The 24,526-nt window shown below is 45.9% G+C and overlaps 1 protein-coding gene across 5 annotated transcripts in view; it reads left to right on the top strand.

Moving 5' to 3' along the window:
* Positions 1-24,526, top strand: part of COL5A3 (collagen type V alpha 3 chain) — a 340,614-nt gene that overhangs the window by 186,564 nt on the left and 129,524 nt on the right. For all 5 annotated transcript variants that reach the window (XM_068274411.1, XM_068274408.1, XM_068274409.1 and 2 more), the window contains one exon: positions 23,625-23,756. In XM_068274411.1, coding sequence (XP_068130512.1) covers positions 23,625-23,756 — 132 coding nt within the window. The remainder of the gene's footprint in view (positions 1-23,624; positions 23,757-24,526) is intronic.

Raw genomic sequence — 24,526 nt, 5'->3', positions numbered from 1 at the left:
GGCTCGTCGACTGAAGTTCCTGGACTGGAAACAGGAATCTCCAGTAAACAAGGGGCAGGAGCGCTCACGGGATCACGAGTGTGTTGGAGGAGGTTCCGGAGCGCTTCCACAGGTCGAGTCTGGTACTGCAATGACTCGACAACCAGGCAGTTCCGTAGGTGAGCAGTGAATCAGCAACAGAGCGGGTTCTCAGACAGGTCCGGGTCGGCAACAGAGGTGGTCCTCGTACAGGCAAGAGTTCGGCAACAAAGCGGGTTCTCAGACAGGTCCGGGTCAGCAACAGAGCGGGTAATCGTACAAAGCCAAGGTCAAAGCCAAATCGGGTAGTCAGACGAGCCAGGGTCAATATCATATCAGGTAATCAAGGCAGATACAGAATCACGTCACGGGGGAGCACCCAGAACTTGCTGCAATACAACATCACTGAGTACTGCTCTCTGCCTGCTTAAATAGGCCGTTTGGCGCCAACATGGCGTCATGCGTCATTACGCACGCATGCGCACATCCATGCGTACGTATTACTATGCACACGCGTACATCCGTCCGCATGCGCAACACGTCCACCCCTACACTTCCGGTGCAGAGGTCAACAATGCCGCCCATAGCGCACACGGAGGCAGCCGCCGGATCAACAGAGACCCGACCACTACCCGGATGCCAACGGGCATCCGTATGTGCCAGCCACCAGACAGCAGGTACTGAACCGTGACAATGTCTGATATGTCTGATAACGAGGAGGTGAGGCCCTACACAGCAGAAGACCTCATCCTACAGGTGCAGCAGATACCAGCCCTGTGGGACAGGTTGTTATCTCTTTAAGAAAACGGATCCGGACCGCAACCGTGTTCATACCGCACGGAAAACGGATGCAAACGGATGCAAACGGACCGGATCCGGAACGGATCCGGATAGGAACCGTACGGATCCGGTCCGGACATCTGTTCCGTTTTTTACAAAAACGCAAGTGTGAACCGGGCCTAAAGGTGCCCATAAATGGTACAATTTTTTATTTATTTTCGATTAGATCATTTAGTTTGATTATTCCGTTAGATCGAATATAACATTTTTTCCAACATGTCTGTTCGGATTTTTATAGAAAAATCATTCATTTTTCTTGATCGAAAAAAACATTATTTTCAACTTTCATTTGATTCAATCATTTTGGTAAAAAAACTGAAAAATCTAACGTTTTTATTGTACCATGTATGGGTACCATTAGAAACTTCATATGTGATCTGCCTGAACAGCAAACAGAAAATGGAGGTCGCAAGGCCTCTCTCTTTCATATGTGGGTCTTCTGGTTGACTATGCAATTTTTTTTATATATCTTCCTCCTTTCTGAATTGTCTGGGTTTGTGACAAGTGTAGTTTACTTCTGTTTACGTTCTTTCTCAGGTCTCTGGAATCATCCTCCTGTTAATAGTCATGTGACCTTGGCCACCTGCCTGAGACATGCCTCCTTGTCCTCTTAGACCACAGAGGACCTCAGTGTTTTACACTCAGCATGACCAAAGGGGCTTTACTAGGAATGGTTTGGCCACCCTCCCTGTTGATTTACAGCTGCGCTTGCACTGACCAAGCAGGACTGGAAGACAGCAGGGAGAGTGGCTGAAATATTACCCTTTTGTGACCATTGTTTATCATCCCCAAGTCAATTACACATATAAGTAATGCATTATGTTGTTAGTGAATTATACATTTCAACATTTCAATAAAAAAATAAGGTCTCTTTTTTTATTGGGCGCGACATCTGCCTGCGTCATTGTATCTTTAGGCTGTTACACTGCCACGCATTATTTCCGATTCACGTCCTTATGTACGCAAATCAGAAATAATGACTGAGGACATCTTGTGGACAAATAGTAAAACTACATCACACCACATTTTATTTAATACACATACTCCTAAAATTAACTATTTCCTTCACACACTCCCCCATAGTACCCAAACAGTGTGTGTATATATATATATATGTACATAAAAAAATACATAAATAGTTCCCTTACGGACTGAACTTTTTAAATAGGTATGTCAAGGGGGTATATTACTGTAATTTTTAATTTGCGGGCTCATAAATAGTGATGGAAGCAAAACTGAAAAAATGCACCTTTATTTCAAAATAAAAAATTGGCGTCATACATTGTACTAGGGAAAAACGTTGCAATTACCGAGACAAATAGCCAAATAAAATGTGTCGGTTTTATAAACAGTAGAACATTTTATTTTAACACTATAATGGCCGAAAACGGAGAAATAATTATTTTTTTCAATTTTTTTTCTTATTATTCCAATTAAAAAGTGTTTAGAATAAAATAATTCTTTGCATAATGTACATCCCAAAGAAAGCCTAATTGGTGGCGAAAGAAACAAGATGTAGATCATTTTATTGTGATTAGTACTGATTGTTATTGGTGAAAGAATGGGAGGAGCGCTGACAGGTGAAAATTGCTCTGGTCCTAAAGGGGTAAAACCCCTCAGTGGTCAAGTGGTTAATGGGGCTGACGGCAGCATAACAGAGGAGATGAGGAGGACAGGGAGGAAACAGAGGGGACTACAGGGGGATGGAGGAACCCCCCGTTCGTGCCATATACGACAGGACACCTTTAGCGTTCTTGTGGATTGCCCCTCTCTATAGGTCAGAGCTGTATTGGTGGTGCATAGGGGATCTACACAATATCAGGCAGGAATATTTTCACTAAATGTGACAGAAGACGACAACATTGAGTTGGTCCCTTAAAGGAAACCAGAAGCGAGGAAAATTATTTAAAATAAACACATGACGTAGCTGCAAATTAATATTACATACTAACCTCGCCGTCAGTTCCTCTCAGAGGCTCACCATTTTCTTCTTGCAGTGATCCCTTCCAGTTGTGACAATGTTTTGTCAGAACTGAAATATACCAGTTGCTGTCAGTTATATATGAGCAGCTGTCAGTTACAACTGAATGTGCAAGGTAATGTCCATGTTTCCCTATGGCTCGAGTGGGTGATATTACAGTTTAATAGTGTGCTGACCAGGAAGCCGTTAGGGGTAATGGCCATTTTTAAAATGGAGGACGGAGAAATCCATTGATCATAGTGGACAAATGGGACGCAGGAGAGGAGAAAGAGATCGAGGAGTAGACAACACAGGAGGTAAGTATGACTTGTGTATGGTTATTTTGACTTTTTATTTTTAGTTCAGGTTCTCTTTAAAGTGGACCTGAACTCTTGCACAGGGCAGAAGGAAAAAATAGAGAAATGTACCCTGTATGTATTTAGAGAGTTTAGCCTTACATAGTTACATAGTTATTTGGGTTGAAAAAAGACATACGTCCATCGAGTTCAGCCAGAAAATTCCCCCTCATCTGTGACTAATCACAAGTTGTAATTTGAGCACTCAGCTGTGTCAGCTGACTGCCATGGCAGAGCAATTTGTAAACACAGGATGTTAACAATATGTCTGCTTCCATGAAAGCAGGAAGTAGACATACTGCAGATTTATTGCAGGATTTGTATCAATCTTGTCATTGGTCCAGGCTGCCTAGGTCCAGCTCTGTCTATATCTGAGTGTAGCGGTTTATCCTTCTCCTATTACAGGATTTGTATCAGCTGTAACAAAGAAATGTTTTTCCTTAAAGGTTATTATGCTGTTGCTTGTCTTTTAGAGCAGAGAGGAAGTTCTGAATTCAGGTGCGCTTTAACACTGTATGTAGCTAATCTCACTGATTTAGCTCACTGGTCCATATCATTTGGTGTAAAACTCTGATGTTCCTGTATCTGAATCCTCTCAAGCTCTGTTGATGTTGGCAAGAAGACATTCTGGCCGGTATCCTAATTCCTTATGGTCAGGGGTCTGATCTCCAGCTGGCCAGGGGCGCTCTTCCTCCACAGAATCCACTCTGCAAGTAAGGGCTGGTGCACACCAAAACCCGCTAGCAGATCCGCAAAACGCTAGCAGATTTTTAAACGCTTTTTTTTATTTTTATGAGGCATTTTGCTAGCGTTTTGCGGATTGCTGCTGCGGTTTTCAGTATAGTAGATTTCATATATTGTTACAGTAAAGCTGTTACTGGACAGCTTCTGTAACAAAAACGCCTGCAAAACCGCTCTGAAGTGCCGTTTTTCAGAGCGGTTTGCGTTTTTCCTATACTTAACATTGAGGCAGAAACGCATCCGCAATCCAAAAAATGCCTCACCCAGGCATTTTTCGTTTCTGCAAAACGCCTGCCGCTCTGGTGTGCACCACCCCATTGAGATACATTGACCAAGCAGATCCGCAGCCGCAAGCGGATCTGAAAACGCCCAAAAAGCCGCTCGGTGTGCACCAGCCCTAAAACAGGAATCTCTGTTCAGCAATCTCTAGCATTTCTGACAATCTGGACAGAACCATTACTTATATCCCAAATCCACCGACACCAAAGTAACCCAATGCAGACATTAAATGCTACTCTATATAGGAAATCAGACACAACCTTGATTTTAGTTTGGTACAGGGCAGGAAAGTGTTAAAACCAGAGTTGGCTAATTTGTCTAAAAAGCAAAATATTTGCTCAACACGAAATGGGCAAAACCAATGCTGCCAGTTATTGATTGGCAGCTTGTGGGTCTGATTTGCCTGCAGCCATTTCCATTTCTGATTCCGCAGAAATTTGCATATTTGACAAATATTATGCCATATCTCCCAACTGTCCCTCTTTGGGAACTAAATCCCTCTGTCCCTCTTTCCTCTTCATTTGTCCCTCTTTCAGGACTCATGTACAGTTCTCTGTAAATATATGTATTTTATCTACTGAAAAATATGCTTAATTGACTCTAAACCAGTGGCGTAGCTATAGAGCTATGGGCCCCCCAAGCACTCTGTATGTAAAACTTGATGTGGCGCAACAAAACCTGCCAAGGTCATCCACAGTGTCAGAGGTGCAAGAAGGGGATGGGAACAGTTTGTTAATGATTACTACTATTTAATAACGACAGCGTCACACCAATGGGCGTGACCACGGCGGCAGCCCCAGGACTGCCTAACGCCAATTGGCGTCAAGTCCTGGAGCTCTGGTTCCCCAGGGTACGATCGTTCCCTGCCGGTTCACGGAGTTCTGCTCTGTGATCAGCCTGCTAGCCGCCAATCGCGGCTAACAGGCTGTTTGTAAACGAAAGGGGAAAGAAATCCCCTTTGTTTACATCCGTACAGCGCTGCGGTCTCCAGCAGTGCTGTACGAGATCGGCAATCCCCAGCCTCTGATTGGCCGGGGAGCACCGTCCTCTCATAGGCTAATGCCTATGAGAGGCGGAGAACAGGACGGATCGCCGTCCTGTTCAATGCTGTAGGCGGAGGGGAGGGAGGACGGAGAGGGAGGGGGACGGAGGGAGAGAGAGCCTCGCTGAGGCAGAAAAAAAAAAGTGACAGCGGCGATCGGACCCCTCCAGCAGAAATAGGAGGGGAGTCCAATCGCCATGCTTCTTAGCTGGGCTGTGCAGGAGGCTGAAAAGCCTGCACAGCCCAGTGCAACAAGAAATGGCCACATAGTGTACTGTACATATAAGAAGTGCATTTCTCCTGAATCTCTCATAGTAAAATGAGCAATACATTATTTTCTGCTATGTTGCTATCACTTACAGTAGGTAGTAAAAGTCTTACAGAACTTAAAGGTTTTGGACTAGTCCATTTCCTTATGGGGGAGCCTCAGTATTTCCTTCATTCTTTACAAAAGCAATCCCTAGAAAGGATCTCTATACAAAGATGTCAGTTGGGTGCTCTACCCACTTGCACACTATTTTGGCAGTTTAGCAGAGCAACTTCCACTCACTAAGTGCTTTTAAAAACAAAAAAAAACAGTTTTTCATCTGGTTCTGTCTGTTCCATTTTCATGTTGCCACCCGCTCGGTACCTGTCGCTGTTGCATGCCAATGTCCCCACTGCTGCCATTTGAATCCTCTGCATGCTAGAAACACTGGTATACCGAGCACCATCAAAAGTACTAGGCTCCCATAGGTTTGCAAAAGACCAATGAGAATATTCCATGACCACCAGGGAGGATCTTCATTGGTCCACTACTCTGTGAACCAATGAAAATCCTCCCTGGGGAGGGACAAGTCTCTCTGGTCTATTGCAAACCAGTGGGAGCCTCATAATTCTGCTGGGGCTCTGGCCTTGGAGCTGCATATCGGCCTTTTTTCCATGCAGGGACCTGAATGGGCCACAACAACAGCGGTGGAGGACCTAAAAGGATGGTGGCAGGTGGGCATTTAGAGGAAAATACACAGCGAGCAGCCTAGGCTGGAAGTGATTGTGTCGGCCAGAGTCGCCATCCATTTTGTCTGGTAAAATTGTGCAGGACCCAATCTTACAGATGGTTCCCACTGGCGTCTGCATGGCTTTCGGCGGCGGCGCCTTTCGGTGGCGTCGCTGCGTTCGAGCTTTCAGCTGCTTTCTGTGGCTTTCAGTTGATAGGGGGACATTAGCTGAAGCGGTTAACCACCACAGGATGCTACATGTAGTGTCCAGAGTCGCCTCGCATGCCAGGGAAAGTCAGGATCGGAACGCCACAATCGCACAAACGCCGGTAAAAGCCTGGTACAAACTCACCCTTTCACTTGGATGGGAGCGTTTAATGCCGAGTCCCGGACGCCGGCAGTAAGAGCGGGGCAAATGCTCGTGTGAACCAGTCCTAACTCTTGCCAGAGCAGACCGAATCAGAGATTAATTAGGCGAGGTAGTAGATTTGGTGCCCCCTTTTGGTCCTTTTGGTAAGCTGAAGTGGAGAGAGGTCAGAGAAGGTGGCAGGCGGGCCCGTTGATACCCACTAGGCCCCAGGACCACGTATGTACGCCGTCAGTGAGTTGGGAGCAGGGTGAGCTGAATGACGGCTCTCCCTGCTGTCGCTAAACTCCCCGGCGGCCTTAAATACTATTCCCCCTCTGTCGTCGCAACTCGGAGGGAAGTGTAATTTGGGGCCGGCGAGTGTAATTTGGGGCCGGAGCCCTGAACTACTTTACGCGGCCTGCACAGCATAACATTGCTGCTATGGGGCGCGTGGTTTTGGCGCTGAAACCACCTGCTTCGCCAGGATCTGCCTAGGCTACCTGGTGGATGATCCTGCTCTGGACCGAATAGATTCATTCCGAACAGACTTCATAAGATCCATTTGCATCCTTTCTGAGCCTTAGATATATGTGATGTGTATACAGAGGGAAAATTGATCATTACAAATGACAGATGTATTTTTTAAGTTATCTTTTTCATTTTCTGCTTGGCATTCAGCTGTAATGAAACCTACAGAGCATCTGAAGAGTCCTTTATGAGTGTGATGAGACAAATAGGCCTCTCTAACTCCAACTGCTGGGCCTCCTACTGAGTATATACTGAACAATTTCTGTGCATTCTTCTCTACATTGCAGGCTATTAGACATTTATTATTCATACTGAATTCAGACTGACATGGGAATGCCTCCTTCCATCATTTGTTTTGCTTCAGTGCGATTGCAATGTACCTCAGCAGTAATGATACTATGCATAGCTGCACTTGGTATGGGCTGTAGACCTGTAGCCAGTCTGCAGCACACACATGCTGACAGATGCAGATGTTTCCTGGGAGTTCTGCTGATGACTTGTTAGAAGAAATGTTGTCACAGGCTCACATCACAGCGACTCCAGTCTGCCACACACCATATAAAGCCAGTAAGTAAATAAACTGGTACTGCTGTTCAGGAAACGTATAGAAAAAAATGTCCTAATAATAGTTTAATCACTCCAGGGTTTATGTAATAAAAAGCGCCTAGAAATGTGGGCGCCTACGAAAGACGATAGTAGAATAAGAATTGGTAAATTCTACTGTTAAAGTGTAAAGAAGGATTGTAAAACATCTGTATTTTACTATAACCTAACGCTACTCTCACACAGGACCCTACCCCCTGACACCTAACCCTAATGCCCCCTCCCCCGCACACTCTTTCTGACGCCTAATTCCCAACCGCTCCCCCGCGCACACACACACATGGACACCTTTTTCACGGCACCAAACCCCCCACACAAAACCTTTAAAAGGAACGGTTGCCAAAATTTTAAATTTTAAAACACATACAAATAAGAAATAGGTTTTTTCCTGAGTAAACTGAGCCATAAATTAAATCTCTCCTAAGTTGCTGGCATTTACAATAAGTAGTAGAAATCTGACATTACCGACAGGTTTTGGGCTAGTCCATCTCTCCATAGGGGATTCTCAGCACGGCCTTTATTCTTTATAAAGACACTCCCTGAAAAAGATTTATACACTTATGCTGGCCAGCCTCCGTGCTCACTGCATACTTTTTTGGCAGTTGGATTGAGCAACTGCCATTCACTAAGTGCATTTTGAAAATAAATAAATAAATCCCTGTGAACCCCCCATGAGGAGATGGGCTAGTCCAAAATCTGTCGGGTCTGTCAGATTTCTACACCCTACTGTAAGTGACAGCAACATAGGAGAAAAGCAATTTATGGCTCATTTTACTCTGGAAGAAATGTACTTCTTAATTGTATAGGTTTACATATATTTTACATTTTAAAATTTACGCGACAGAGGTCCTTTAACCACCCCCACAGCTAACCTTAACCACTCCCCTTCCCCACATCTAACCTTAACCACCCCCTCACCACGTACATCTTACCTAAACTACTCTCCCCCACGCCTAACCTTAATCATCGCCCCACCGCCAATGGCTGCAAAAAAAACATTTTTTCAGGGACCACCATAGGCCCCCATTGAAATAGTGGCATTGAGGGATACATTGAGTGAACTCGCTATTTATCGGGTGCTGCGGGTGCTCAAATTCACTACCGCCAGCTTAATGGGTACCTATGGTGGTGCCCAAACTTCCGCTGCCAGCGGGTGCCCAAATTTTCTGCTACCTCTCCTGGATCACTGATTTTTATACCATCTGCATTGGTGCAGTGCTGGAACCGCTTGTTTGCAGCATTTCTGTCAACCAGGTGACTGGTCTTTTGTTGTAGAGTTTGAGGCTTCGTTCACACTAAGGTGTTCTGGGCCATGGATGGTGAGAGTGCGTGAATATACTGTCACCATCTGTAAAAACGGAACACCTACAAACCCCCTGTTCAGGTATGTCCATTGCATCAGGCATAACTGCATTGCTTTTATGACATGTCTGGAGAACCAAATCGAAACAACCGCACATCTATAGTCGGTGGTTGCTGGTGCAGGATTACTAGGCAATGTTAAATCCAGAATCCAAAGGAGAAATCCGCACACAGTCTTGCTGGAACTCAGTTGAACATCTGACCGTATATCCGACGATCGTTTTTGGGCCTGTATGGTCCCCTTTGTCAAGGCATGGGGCATGTACGTGCATGTTTGTTTGCCCCATCTCTTGCCCATTAACTGTACAATTTTAGCAGACTATAGAGTTTCCAATCCGAGAACCTGTGCTTCATGGTGGGTTTCACATAACAAAACCTGAAGGAGGACGTATCGGAGTCTCATGAATCGCGCCATGAAGTTCAAATATGTGAACGCCCACTGATTCTGTCCGCTTATTTGGTACGGAAATGGTTCTGAATGATGGTGTTCGGGAGCATTTGGGTGCTCCACATTCGATATGCTGAATGTGAATGCCAAGACTAGTGTAGAGTGACCCTTAACGAGGAACTTTAAGCAAGGATTGAACTTCATCCCAATCAGTAGTCGATAGTACTCCCTTTCCAATGAGAAATCTTTACCTTTTCTCGAATAGATCATCAGGGGGGTCTGTATGGCTGATATTGTGGTGTAACCTCTCCCACAGTGTGATGTCATGACCATGGTCCTGACAGTTTGCTGTTTGTGAACCTCGTTGCATTGTGGGAAATAATGGCTTTTTCCAACTGCCAAGAAAGCAGTATGCCCCTCATCAGGGGGCCTGTGTGGCTGGTATTGTGGTAAAACCCCTCCCACAGTGCCAGGACCATAGCCCTGGTCCTTCCTAGTCTGTAAACCTTGCTACTTTGTGCAAAATAACGGCTTTTTTTCATCAGCTAAGCAAGCAGTATCTCCCTAAGTGCATAGAACCCTCAGTAAACTAACATTCTGCATAAATCACTTTGCAGAACTAAAGATGTCACCACTAATAATACATTTCAGAATGTAAATCAGGGAGAGGAAAGATTTTACAATAGGCGAACACTGACTAAGTACGGTAATCTATAAAGGAATATTGTAAACAACAAGATATTTTATTGATTATGTTATTTTCACTACAGTTCCCCTTACACACAAACGAACTCTCTAACAACGCATTTTATGTGGCTCTGGGCTGGCTTCCTGCCTTGCTTTAGCCAAAGCGTGGCAGGAATAGTTTATTTATACAGACTCTTCATAGTATTGTCAAATCAGTTATCTCGAAAAAAGAATTGTGACTTGGACAATCCGAGGAGCGGTACGTGAGCCAAAATATACATCCGTGAGCTAATTTCATTAGACCCATTCAAGTCTGAGGATTCTAAAGCCTCTCTTATCTGAGATGTCTCTGATCCAGCGTCACAAGACCACAACATAATATTACAGACTTTGAAGATGCCTCAGGCCTGAGGAAACACATCCCACTCATGTGTCTCGATGATGCATCGCATACATGTAACTCTTCTAGAAGAATGAATATGTATGGGGGAGGAGTAATCCAGGGCATAACTAGAGGGGAGCAGCAGCAGGGGTGCCAGGGCTGGTGGGAGTCCCAACTACTAACCTTCCCTTCCTCTGATACGGGGGACTATACTTCAGATGAGGCCTTTTAGTAACTACACTTGTTATGGGTGTGAAGATCAGGATGGCCACACTTGTTTTATGACCATTGTGTGATGGGCCCGAAGGCTGTGAAGGTCACCAAGGGGAGGCAAGAGAAGAGGTTTGAACATTGGGGGGCCCATCAAAATTTCACTGGGGGGCTTCATGAATTGTAGTTATGCCACTGGGAGTAATCTCCGTTTCTTGTGTTTGGCACAGCTGCATGGAGTGGCAGTAGTTTGTAAGTGTGAATCTTACTGTTTGTTATCAAGAGTGCACATATTTTATAGAACTTTAAATTCCAGCTAAACCCAAAGACGAGCACTGCAAATTCCAACAGCAATCAGACTGATAAGTGTAAGTAAACAGCTAAGTGCTGGACGGAATAGTTGTGCCAAACACGCATCTCGTAGTCCACTACAGACCTTTTCCTTTTTGGTACCAGAGAGTTGGTAAATCAGGTATAACTGTGTAGTGGCAACGCCCAGACTAAAGAGGACAAGAGAGTCCAGAATGCAATTCTCAGCATCCTTGCAATACAGTAGAAAAGGTGTCTCCCCTCTCCTAAGTGACAATGCAGACTTGTAGTGTGGTGGGTTTGCAGCCTGCTTCCTTCCTTCCTTCTCACTGTCCTACTGGAACAGGGAATTCACAAACACTAGGTGGCACGCACCCACCGGAAGCATGGAACTACTTACACAGTGAACGTCAACTGAAAGTTAAAAACAAAACAAAACAGATACTAAGGAGAGTGAAGATTCTGGGTGCTATAGAGCCTGCTCTGTGCCGATGTGGGAGGCATCAAATGTCTTCGGGAGCCTGAGTGCTCTCAAAGACGGGCAGCACAGTACTGCACCTGCGTGAACGCGCACTTGGGCATGCGCAGTATGGAGCTGCCTGTCTTTAGGAGCACCCGGGCTCCCAAAGGCTTCCGATGCCTCCCGTGGTGGCAGATTGGAACAAGGTGACAGCACTGAAAAGGGGGGCACAGTGAGAGTAATGGGAAGGCTCTATAGGAATCAGAGGCTACCCTCTGTTTGTTTGTTTGTTTGTTTGTTTGTTTGTTTGTTTTAATTCAGTTGACATTGACTTTAAATAATACACATTTATGTGAATCCACTCTTCGCCATCACCGCCACATGTCGGGAACGTGGGCCACCCACTCTGCCGTCTCTATGATGCTTTCATTGGCTCCTGACCCTGTCCATCAATGTAAGCCAATGAGAGCTGCTTACATTGATAGACAGGGTCAGGAGACAATGAAATCGGCTCCTGACCCGCTTACAGGGCTCTGCCGTTATAGGGACGGCAGAGCGAGTGAGCTGTGGCGGGGAGACATTGGATAGATCTTTGGGAGCGACCAAAGCTGTGAGAACGTGCAGCGCCGGTGTATTGAAATCTATGCCCTGGCAGCCAGATAGCCATAAAAACAGGGCGTAGATTTCAATTAGCGCAGTCCTAAAGTAGTTAAAGTACTATGTATGTCCTTTTTTATTATTATTTTTTTATTTATATAGCTCCAACATCTTCTGTTGCGCTGTACATAGTGCAAAACAAATAGTAGGGAACATGGATACATGAAAGGTTCAGAACTCTGTACAATCAGGACAACCAGCAATACTAATACAAATACAGACATCGTTGATGAGTAGTTTGAGACATCAGTACCAATGCATGTTCACATGATCAATTACATCACAATCAGAAATACTAGGAGGAGGTCCCTGGAGGGCTCTGTCCATTGTAAAATTATTTGCAAGGGGCCCAAAGCTCCTACACCCCTATTGTAAAGCTTTCCATAAGCATGGCCAGAGAGTGGAAACTCTTCTCAACCTTATCCTGAACAAGTGATCGAGTGGGAGGGGCATCTGGTCAAGCACTTGAGGTCTGATTGGGTGAGGGGGCAGGCACTTTGAAATCTCTGTATTGGGCACTGAGGGACCAAAGATACCCAAAGATAGTAATAGGGGAAAAATAAATCAATACATTGCAAAAAAAATAGAAGATAGATCATGAAATGATTGATATTCGAGATGAAATTTGCTCATGTTGCATGGTCCACCTTGAGCCTGTGGGTCAGCATCTTTACTGCTGGCAGGCATGAAAAAAAAAACGGACAGCACTAACTGGCCTCATATATTAACACACCCACTAACAATGTGATAGGTTAAAAAGTTTTACTGTATATACGGTATACAGTATATACTGTATATAATTTCCCACAATGCATTGAGGTCTACAGGCAGGAAACAGGACCACAGCCTTAACCTCACACTGTGGGAGGAGTTTCACTACAATTTCAGATATACAACTGTCCCTGATGACCTATTCAAGAAAGGTACAGATTTCTCATAGGAAAGGAGGTTCAGCTACTGACTGGAAGTTCAATCCTGGGTTAAAGTTCCTCTTTAAGTATTTGAGTATAAGGTAACCCCAACTATGTACAGGAATAATGGTTTATTTGAAGGCTGGGTTGCTCTTATCATGGATCAGTCAGTGGCCGGTGCCCAGTGCAATAGCCTCTCCTGGTTTCCCATAGCAGAGGATCATGGGAAACAATGCAGAGGTGAAGGTAACCAGCTACGATAGTTCAGAATCAGCTACTTTCTCCACATGCATACTGTACACACAACTGAGCTAAGGCATGTGAGAAGTCTATAGCAACTCGCCAATCACTCCATCTTCTCTCCCCTCCCTCCCTCCCTGCCCCACTTTCCTAAATACTTTGGTTCACTAGGGAGAAACAAAACTTTTTCTGGCGTCTGAAGCCTTGTACGCCTCAGTCGGAGTGTAGCCAACTAGCAGGGTGGGGAGAGGGGATGAGAGCTCTGAATCAGCTACACCCCAAGAGAACCTTACCCTGGATTTCCTCTGCACCGCTATAACCGATTATTCTTTTATTGATCTCATGAGCAGAGCACTATTCACATTACATAGCCAGATTGCTTTCAGGAGTGCATGACAGTTCCCAGCATCCTGCTCCGGGTCTCTGTGTACTGACATATTCTATCTGTGTCAGTAAAGTTTGGCGGTAATGTCCTGTGATGTCTCTTAGGCATGGTCATTTTCCTATGGTTATAAGAGAACCGACTATGACTGGGCTTGTCTTAAGCATTCATTCTTAAAATATGACATTTCAGACTTTCTTCCTCAGTAGTTATGTGGCTCCTTCCCAATCTCCCACTAGTGTTAACCCTTCCCTGATTCTTGACTCTAACCACAATTGCTAATACTATCCACTTCCTGGTGTCTAAGCTCTATTCTCACCATGTGCGAACTCCCTCCTGATACCTAACCTCAACTTCCATCCCAACCTTACTCCCTTTTTTATAATGTATAACCCTAACTTCCTCTATAGCATTAACCCCTTCATGATCACTATACTCAATCCCACCACTCCTGAGTTAATATCTTCCTTATGGCCCATGCTAGTGCTACCCCCCCCCCCCCCCCCCCCGCCCAAGTCCTTTCTGATGCCTAACCATAACTTGTCTCCTAGCAATAATTCCTTCCAGATGCCTAACCTTCACCAATTAAAACTAACATCACCACACCTATTCCCAAATCTACACCTAACCTAAAAGAGAACATTAACAATATAGTACTCATTTCCTGTGGTCTTCGGTGACAGGCATTCTAGCTGTGTAATGGCCCTAGCCACGTGCCCGGCATTAAAATTATGTACCTTACCACCATTAACATTGGGACAGTGAATCAAAATTAGAGCACTTTAAAGCATACATCCAACCAGAAATGATTGTTTACATTGTTGCTCCAAGCTATAATCATTTGGCTGGTGTTTTCTTGTTCCTCACACCTACTTCGTTTTTCAGCCCATTTCCTGCTCTTAGCTCCACCCCTGTGAAGAAAGGCTCATGGCCTTTTCTCTTTCCTGGCCTTGCTTTGCATTATGGGAGTCAGTCATCCCAGCGAGGTGTGTGCTGGGTTTAAAAGCCTTGCTTTCATGAAGGGGAGGGCACAATGCTAAGGTGGACTTGAATAGCATCAGCAGCAGGTGCAAGATGGTGGCACCCATAGACATTGTGATGTAATCTTACCAAGGTAGGGCTTTCTAACTCCATTCCTCGAGGGTCATATCCCTGCCAGTGTTTAGGATGGACTGAGAAATGGAGAAATGTGTTCTACTTCATGAACCACACCTTTCCCGATTCAGTCAATGCATTTGAGCTGTGGCAAAAATGTGTGAGGACCGCGGCCAACAAGGTCTGGAGTTGGAGAGCCCTTCACTAAGATATGACATATGTCATGTTTTTTACCTGAAACTATCTTTACAGAGGACATAGACTACAAATGAGTGTTGTCATTCAGAATTTGAACAGAGGTACGCTTGAACTGCTAAACGACTGCTCCACGTTGATTGGTGTGAGCAGTGCAGTAGCCCCAGGACCACTCCAGGCCAATTGGCGTGAAGTCCTGGGGCGGGGTTTTGCAGGCGATCACGCGCATCTCCGCATGAATGACAGAGCTCCGCCATCAGTCTGCCAGTGACGATCGCTGCTAGGAGACTTTTAGACGGTGAAACCGCTGTCTATTTATTATGTACGATCTACGGCAGCGCTGTACCGGGGACAGTTGTGTGACACGGCTGTCCCTCTGGGCTGCAGGGAAGCAATGATCTGCTGTCATAGGCTGAAGCCTATGACAGCCGATCGCACTGATTGGCTGGCGAGGGGGAGGGAGGAAGTAAAAAAATAATAAAAAATAGACATATTTATTAATAAAAAAATTTATAAAAAAATAAATAAACATTGGGGGAGCGATCACAGCCCACCAACAGAAAGCTCTGTTGGTGAGCAGAAAAGGGGGGGGAATCACTTGTGTGCTGAGTTGTGCGGCCCTGCAGCGAGGTCTTAAAACTGCACTGGCCCTATTAGTAAAAAATGGTCTGGTAACCGCGGTCCTCCAGGACTCTTGAAGTGAGAGGGATATAGGCACGGGCATTGTTATTTCCTATTAAAGGACTTACGAGCCCAAATAGCGAAAAAAAGATAAGTACCTTAATCAGTTTTAAATGCACGGAGGACGCCGTCCGCGCCCTCCGTGCAGTTCCGCCGGGTCCCCGCAGTCTGATCGCCCCCCGTGCCGCTCCCGACCCCACGGACGGGGTCGGGCTCCCCTTCCTCTCCCAAGATGGCCGCCAGAGCCGGCCGCGACTGCGCAGTCCGCATACCCGTTAGTGCGGCTGCGCAGCTCTAGGGCCCTCCCCCCCGATCCACACACAGTAGCGTGGATCGAGGGGGGAGGCCCTAGAGCTGCGCAGCCGCACTAGCTGCGCAGCTCTAGGGCCCTCCCCCCCGATCCACACACAGTAGCGTGGATCGAGGGGGAGGCCCTAGAGCTGCGCAGCCGCACTAACGCGTATGCGGACTGCGCAGCCGCGGCCGGCTCCGGCGGCCATCTTGGGAGAGGAAGGGGAGCCCGACCCCGTCCGTGGGGTCGGGAGCGGCACGGGGGGCGATCAGACTGCGGGGACCCGGCGGAACTGCACGGAGGGCGCGGACGGCGTCCTCCGTGCATTTAAAACTGATTAAGGTACTTATCTTTTTTTTCGCTATTTGGGCTCGTAAGTCCTTTAAACAAACCATACCAGTTGCCTGGCTGTCCTGCTGATCTTTCATGCATCAGTAGTGTCTGAATTACACACCTGAAAAAAGCAGGTGGCAAATCCAGTCAGACTTCTTCAGTCAGAAACATACGATCTGCTGCATGCTTGTTCAGGATCTATGGTTAAAATGTATTGAAGACAGAGGCTCAGGAGGACAGCCAGACAATTTACATTGTTTAAATGAAAATTAATATGGCTGCCGCCATATCCCTCTCACTTCAGGTGTCTTTTAACATTGGTAACTATTGTAACATTGTAGCTAAAGGCCACCAAATCCTCATGCCACTATTAAAGGGCAACTGAAGTGAGAGGTATATGGAGGCAGGGCCGAGGGCGCAGTGTAGGAGGGCGCACAACTCAATCAGCTATAATTCCCCTATTGTGTTTGAAGCAGAGAGAAATAAGAAAAAGGGATACATGGCAGTGACTGCAAGCCAGATAACTAGAGATTAAAGTGGTCTGAAAGCCAGCATTTCTACTTTGCTCTAAAAGATTCCTCACAGCTTGAAAGCTACTATCCCAGAATTTTTATTAGCAGAACATCACTGAAATGGTTAAACAAAAGCACTTTGTCCTGCTATTCAGCTTCAATCCGCATCTAAACTGTAGATAACAGTATCTTTGTTTACATTCCAATGTTGTTACAATGTGTGTAAACACAGTCTAACAAGTTAAAAGGAACTCTCTGTGCTTCAGACACACACACACAGTTCAGAAAAGCTTATTAGAAGATGTTAATATATAATAAAAAGCAGTTTGAATAAAATGCAATGCCAGCTTTCAGGATACGATAAACTACACTTTGGGAACTTATAATTTGTAAACAGACATTACTTGTGCACAAAAGCAAATATGATAACGGTATGAGTAATAAAAAGTAGGAAAACACATTTTTATTGAATGTTATGTAGGGGTTTCAGACCACTTTAAGGTGTTGGGGGGTGGGGGCCCTAGATTGCCTCTTATTCTAATAGCAAGCAGTGTGTGACGGCTGGAGTGGGAGGGATAAAGGGGCGCACTTTGGTGTCTCAGCTTTGGGTGCTGGAGGACCTTGTCCTGGCTCTGCATGGAGGCTGCCATATTTTCCTTTTAATTAATACCAGTTGCTTAGCTGTCTTGCTGATCCTCTGTCTCCAATACTTTTAGCCATAGACCCTGACCAAGCATGCAGCAGATGTTTCTGACAATACTGTCAGATCTGACAAGATTAGCTGCATGCTTATTTCTAGTGTTGTTCAAACACCACTGCAGCCCCCCCCTCTCCCCGGTACTGCCTAAACCTAAGACCCCCCTCCTGTGGTGCCTAACCTCATCCCCCCATCTAACCCTACCGCCTCTCCTAACCCTTAACCTCCCCCCCCCCCTCCCAAGGTAAAGTGCGATACTGCAGCTAAGATGCTAATATTATAATGAAATAGAACGATTGTCACTACTTGGCGCACAAAGTTAGCTTCTTAGTAGCAAACTAAAAGCCAGGATAAGCGGCAAAAATAGTACATTGCGGGCCCTTTTCCACTAGAGCGATTGCAATTGCTGAATCGCAAAATCGCAAATCGCTAGTGATTTTTTAAATCGCTAGGGTTGTTACTTTATCATAGAAATCACAAGAAGTATTTTCCACTACAGTGATTCCATTTTGAAATCACTAATCGCAAATCGCAATCGCTTGCTGGAGCGATTTTTACAGTGATAATGCAATGCAAATGAAAATCGCAAATCGCAATCGCATACCAGAATTAATGAAAAATTGCAATCACAATCGCTGGCGTTTGTGATTGTGACTGCTAGTGGAAAAGGGCCCTTGCGGCACAGGCAGGCGCCTGATAGCGGCGACCTCCATGCGCCCACATTTTCCTTTTCTGCTGCTAAGCGCTGCTTTTGTCATAGCCCCAATACAGCGCCCTTTTTCCCGTAAGGGCTCCTGCGCCCTTTTTTCCTGATTCACCCCTGCTCACCTCATACAGGGGGGAGGAGAGCTAAACCCCTGCACATGCTTAAAACAACTCCATATTCTCTGTTCTACTCTCATGCGTGCCTTTATTTATTTCATTATATCACTAGTGTTTATTTTACTTTATTTCATTTATGCTGGGAGATAAGGCTTTTGCCAGGAAGAAACTCTTGGAAATCAGTTTATATAGAACAAATACCGAATCCAGCCTTGGCTGCTCATCGCCTTCGTGCTGTATGCCCGAGGTCAGAGTATTAATCGCTCACAGGCTCTAAATCACACACAGCTAAGGCCGTAGCGGTACTCCCTGCTGGAGAATTTTTCATATTTCTCACTGCTGCTCGCTGGGGATTTCTTGGGATGGTTTCAAAAGTTCATTTTTTAGAGAATACTAACATATTTGTATTTTTACACTCATCTGCATGACGTGTCTTCTGGTAGCACGACGCCGAGGTGATTTGTAAAGAATGAACCCTGGATCATTTCTGTTATGTATTTGTACACAGAATTTTTAGGGTTACACATGCAAACATTTTAGCTTGTGGGTGACACTTGCTTTTGTATTATTGGAGTACATAGTGACACTCCTACTCACCTTACCTATTGGAGTAGTGGTTTAGGTTCTTGCTGCGCACCTCTTCCTCCTCCTCACCACTGGACTCAGTCACTCAGTACATACCAGGAGGTGGCACTTGGTAAATGTTGTTTTGGTCCTCTCTCCGATGAGTTATCTTTATTCACTTACCACACCTAAGATTAACCTTATTATTTTCCTTGCCTGAAAAAGGAGTGTTTTTCTTAAAGGAAACCAGACACGCTATAAAATAAAAGTTTTATACATACCTGGGGCTTTCTCCAGCCCCATGCGCATGGATCGCTCTCATGCCGCCGTCCTCCGTCTTCTCCAGCTCCGCTACCGGGTCCTGTAAGTTCTGCCAGTTGCGGCCAGTGTGTGCAAGAGAAGTGCGCTCCTTACGTATCTCTCCGGCGGGACCCGGAACCAATGATACAGAAGACTGAGGGCGGCGGGGTGGGAGCAATCTATGCAGATGGGGCTGGAAGAAGCCCCAGGTATGTATAAAAGTTTTATTTTATAGCGGCTCTGGTACACTTAAGGCCTGATTCACAAAGCGGTGCTAACAGCACGCTGGTGAAAAGCCCTGATAAGTTTAGGCGTGATAAGTTTAGGCATAATAATTTTAGGTGTGATAAGTTTAGGCGTGATAAGTTTAGGCATGATAAGTTTAGGTGTGATAAGTTTTTAGGCGTGATAAGTTTAAGCACCAACTGGGTTAGCACCGCAGTGCACAGCTGATCAAAAGTTTTGCGCTAGCAAAGTCTGGTGCACTTCGCATAGAGTTTAATGGGGCTGCTTTGCGTGCGGGACTTTGCACACGATCTAAACTTATCTAAACTTATTACGCCTAAACTTATCACGCCTAAACTGGCTTTTCACCAGCGTGGTGCAATGGTTATCACGCCTAAAGTCTCTAACTGGGTTAGCACCGCTTTGTGAATCGAGCCCTTAGAGCAAATTACCTGGGGGCCGCAGGAGGCAAAGTCAGGATGAGGCTGGGCCGCATAAGGGATTTCACAATCAGCAGCTCCAGCCCCCGCCCCTCCGCCCCCTCCCCCGTCCCTTGCATTAATTATTATTTCAAAATCAAATTCACACTGAAGTGAACTATTTTGCCTATTTTACCTTATAGTTTGCTTCAGTGCTCCCATTACAAGTAATCCGCCGTGTCCCCGCCACAAAACGAGGGCTGCAGAGCCCCCAAATCGCCCAAGGGGCAATCCGCCGGCATTTCCTGGAAGGGGCAGAGCTTTTAACTTCAGCTCTGCCCCTCCTGACGTCAATCTTTGCCCGCCCCTCTCACTCTTTCTTCACAGAGAGGGGCGGGGAGAGGCGGCGATCCGTGCGGCGATTGACGTCAGGAGGGGCAGAGCTGAAGCTGAAAGCTCTGCCCCTTCCAGGAAATGCCGGCGGATTGCCCCAAGGGCGTTTAGCGGCGGATTACTTGGGAGCACTGAAGCGAACTATAAGGAAGCTTTTGCCGGCAGGGGGCCATAAAATATTGTATCAAGGGCCGCAAATGGCCCGCGGGCCGCGAGTTTGAGACCCCTGCCTTAGAGTGATATGAAGGCTGCCATATTTATTTACTTTTAAAGGATATCCGAGGTGATAAATTAAATCTAGCTTTACTTACCTGGGGCTTCTTCCAGCCCCTACAAGTCACGTGTCCCGTCTTTTCCCAGGTCCCACTGGCAGCCTCTGAAGCATTGCTGATCCCTGATGGGTCGGCATCTTCTGCACATGCGTGTGCCCGCTGTGCTAAAGAGCACGCCCACCTCACCGGGAGCATACTGCGCCTGTGCAGTGCTATTATGCTTTTGATGATGTGGGTGCGTTCGTGCATGGGCGCATGACCACGCATGTGCAAAAGGCGCTGACCCATAGGGGGTCGGAAATACTTCAAAGCCTGCCAGTGGAACCCGGGAAAAGACCGGAGCTGTGGCGAGGGACATATATGACTCCAGAATGGTGAGCACAGCTTTGCAAACCCCTGATAGATGCCTCTCAGCACACTGGCACCCTAGGCTTGTGTCTAATGTGCCCGTCTAATGCTAAATCTGGCTCCGCATAATTATGTTCATGAGAAATGTGTAGCGTTCCATTGCTAACCTCCATATGAAAGCCATAGCTGGCTGGCTGTAATGATAATTCCCTGGAAAATATGCAGTTTCAAATTCCTGTGTACGTGTTCAGTGGAGTGACTGAACGGAACGCTAGCCTTTTAAGAAGCAGGTTCGGAATGATAGCCTCCATATTTCTCCCGTAAAGGGGTTTCAAAGAAGGCTGCCATATCCCATGCCTGGAAAAATGACTCCTGAGTTCTGATTGGCTGCTCTGAACAATGTGGGCGTGCTTCCGCTTACAGTCCATTAGGGTCGGGATGATCAATGATATGCAAATACTTCTGAGTTTTGCAAATTTATGTAAATTTGTATGCAAACATATGTAGCTTGAAATTGGACCAATCAATGTAAACCTGCATGGGACTTGATTGGTCAATTTTCAAGCTGCACATATTTGCAAAATTGACATCTACTCGAAAGTATTTGAATATCATTGATCATGCCTACAGTCCATATACATGAATCAAGCACAGGCTTAGGCAGTCCATTATCTGACTCTCCAGTAATTGACTGGCAGATCTACAAGTAAAGCGAATGAGCCAGCTGATCTGGCTGCAAGCAAGTTTCAGTTGTTCCTGTGGTGGCTCCAGTCCAGCTCTGGATTCATTTCCCATTTTCCAGACTTTTTTTTTCTTAATTTAATGCCCACGGAGATTCAGAGCTGTTTGTCAGCTGCAGCTGTGTAGTATGGGAACAGCACATCAGGCAGACTGAGAACCGCAGCACAGGATAGGAGGCTGCTGGGGCGGGGAGGACGCAGTGTGATGAGCGCCTGTGAAACTGTTTCTCATTGTGTTGGGCTCTTCATAGACTAGTGCTGAGCTAAACTACTCTTCATGTGTAATGGGGTGAAAAACAAATACGCAGGTAGAAGGGCTGCTTGTCATAAATTCATCAATACTGATCACGTGTAAGGACTTGTTGTTGAATGGCGGATAGAACGGAAAAAAAATAAGAACATTGTAATATAGAACTATCAGGGTCCATTGCCAGTAAAAATCTGATAGCTGAAGTGTGTTTACCACTATTTGCTATTATTGCAGGCTGATGGTCTGGGAGTGTGTATCAACTCACTTAAGTCTGCCACATCACCCATTCAGAACCAGTTCTTCATTAGTCCCTCGTTATACTCTGGCATCTCACCCATTCAGAACCAATTTGTCTGCACCAGTACCTCACTAGACTCTGCCACCTCACCCATTCAGAACCAGTTCCTTTTCATCGGCCCCTCACTAGAGTCTGCCATCTCAACCATTCAGAACCAGTTTGTTATCTTCGGCCAGTTATCTTCAGACACTGTTGACCCTTCCACGGATGGAAGAGGGGTTACCCAGTAATGGGATCTAAAGTGCGACCTTTTTTGGCACATGCGCCTGTAGCGTGATGCCAGATGCCGCCGGCCAGGAAGTAAACACGGAAGTCCCAGGGAACCCCCACGCGTGCGTACCAAAAAGCGAGTTCGGGAACGCCGCGGGAGTCTGGTACGGTGAGTGTGACACAGTTCTATATCAGTCCCTCGCTATACTCTGCCATTCCACCCATTCAGAACCAATTTGTCTGCACCAGTCCCTCATTAGACTCTGACACCTCTGTAACCAGCCATTCAGAACCAGTTCTTCTACATCAGTCCCTCACTAAATTCTGCCACCTCACCCATTCAGAAACACTTTGTCTGCATCAGTCCCTCACTAGACTCTGCCACCTCACCCATTCAGAACCAGTTCTTGTTCATCGGCCCCTCACTAGACTCTGCCACCTCACCCATTCAGAAACACTTTATCTGCACCAGTCCCTCACTAGTCTCTACGTCTACAGATACCATCCCATCCGGAAACCTTCACTCCTCCCAGGAGACCCTCTAGTCGGACATGCACCTGTATTGGTAATATCTCAAAACACACATCAACATTGTCTGTGTTTGTATTTCATGGTAGTCCCAATAAAGTTTTGAACCTATCGTATATCTATGTTCCCTACTATTTGTTTTGTGCTATGTATAGCGCTACGGATGAGGTTGGCACTATATAAATAAAAAATAACAATACTAACGTTTTAGCAGCCAATTTATTTAGAGACACGACACACAGAACATTTATATTGCGTTTTTCTGCTGGTGGACTCAAAGCATCAGCCACCAGGGCCCGCTTAGTAGGCAGTGTTAGGGAATCTTGCCCAAGTTCTCCTTACTGAAAAGGAGAACAGGAACAGCCAAGATTCCAACTTAGGTCACCTGTGTCAGAGGCAAAGCCCTTAACCAGTACACTATAGAGGCTTGCAAGTGCTCCAGGCCAATTTTTTTTTTAGCCCTGCTTTTACTTTAGCACTTAGTACTGTTATAGTGTGTTTTTTTGGTCACTTGTCACTAGGGGGCAGTGTGAGACAATAACAAAGAACTTAGGCTTTCAGTTTCTGCTAGCAGAGAGAGAGATCAAAGCATTCCAAGAATTTACGAGTTCTGTCAACTGAGGTCAAAAGCAGTGCACTTATCTCAAAAGAGAAAACTCTATTGAAGGTGGTAATGGGTTACAAGTGGACAAAGATGATGTTACGCTTTAAATAAACCCGAACATTTTTCATCACATATGAAAAAACTGCCTTTTATTCTTCGTTGTAGGGCGACATCCAACAGCTGATGATCATTCCCGACCCGAAGGCTGCCAGTGAATACTGCACCACGTATATGCCTGACTGTGAGTCTGCTCTCCTCTACGGCTTGCAAGCGCAGGATCCGCTATTCCCTGAAGAGGTAAGGAGACCAGATACATTTCAATTTCAAAGGAAGGGTCCGCACACAGACTCGCTGCAAATCCCATTACATATACACGTGAAGATATCTGACCATACATCCAACAATCGTTTCTGGGCCAATAAGGTCCCCTTTGTCAAGGCATAGGGCAGACAAACATGCTACCACAACGTGCAACAAACCTCAATAAAAGGCCTATATGACACAACTCATCCTCAGTCAACTATTGGCACCACCTCAATTGGGTGGAAAGTTATCAAAAAAATGTTGGTTTATGTCTATGAATTCATGGGTTCTGAGACTTGTCATTCAAAGTGACACACCTCTGATTGAGCATGCGTTCCACACCGTGTACAGTGTAGAAGGAAGCTGTTTGTGTTCATGTTCGCATAGGGGCGTGGTCGAGCTCTTTTATGTTCAGTGAGGGTGAGAGTCAATCTGCACTCTCATCCTCATGCTGTGTAGATGGTGTCCCATGCTCGGTGGGTGGGAGTGGGTGTGTACAGGCGGAGATGGGCATGAGAGCCAGCAACCTGGGCAAGGTGGTGTGATGCGTTATGCCACATTGTTTGACTTGTTTCCCCAATATATAGAACTCTGCCCGGGCATTTTGTGCACGTAATCGCATACACCACGTTGGCCTACAGACAGCTGGCGAACCTAGGAAAACATCTGGTCAGGAGTTCCCTGCTCCCACATGAAAAGAGTGGCACATTTCCCTGTGAGCAGAGGAGATGTAAAACCTGCCGCCACATACTATGCACAGAGAG

Source organism: Hyperolius riggenbachi, chromosome 3 (genome assembly GCF_040937935.1).
Source record: "Hyperolius riggenbachi isolate aHypRig1 chromosome 3, aHypRig1.pri, whole genome shotgun sequence".
Lineage (NCBI taxonomy): Eukaryota > Metazoa > Chordata > Amphibia > Anura > Hyperoliidae > Hyperolius > Hyperolius riggenbachi.
The sequence above is the reverse complement of the archived record's forward strand: the minus strand, read 5'-3'. Positions and strand labels throughout refer to the sequence as shown.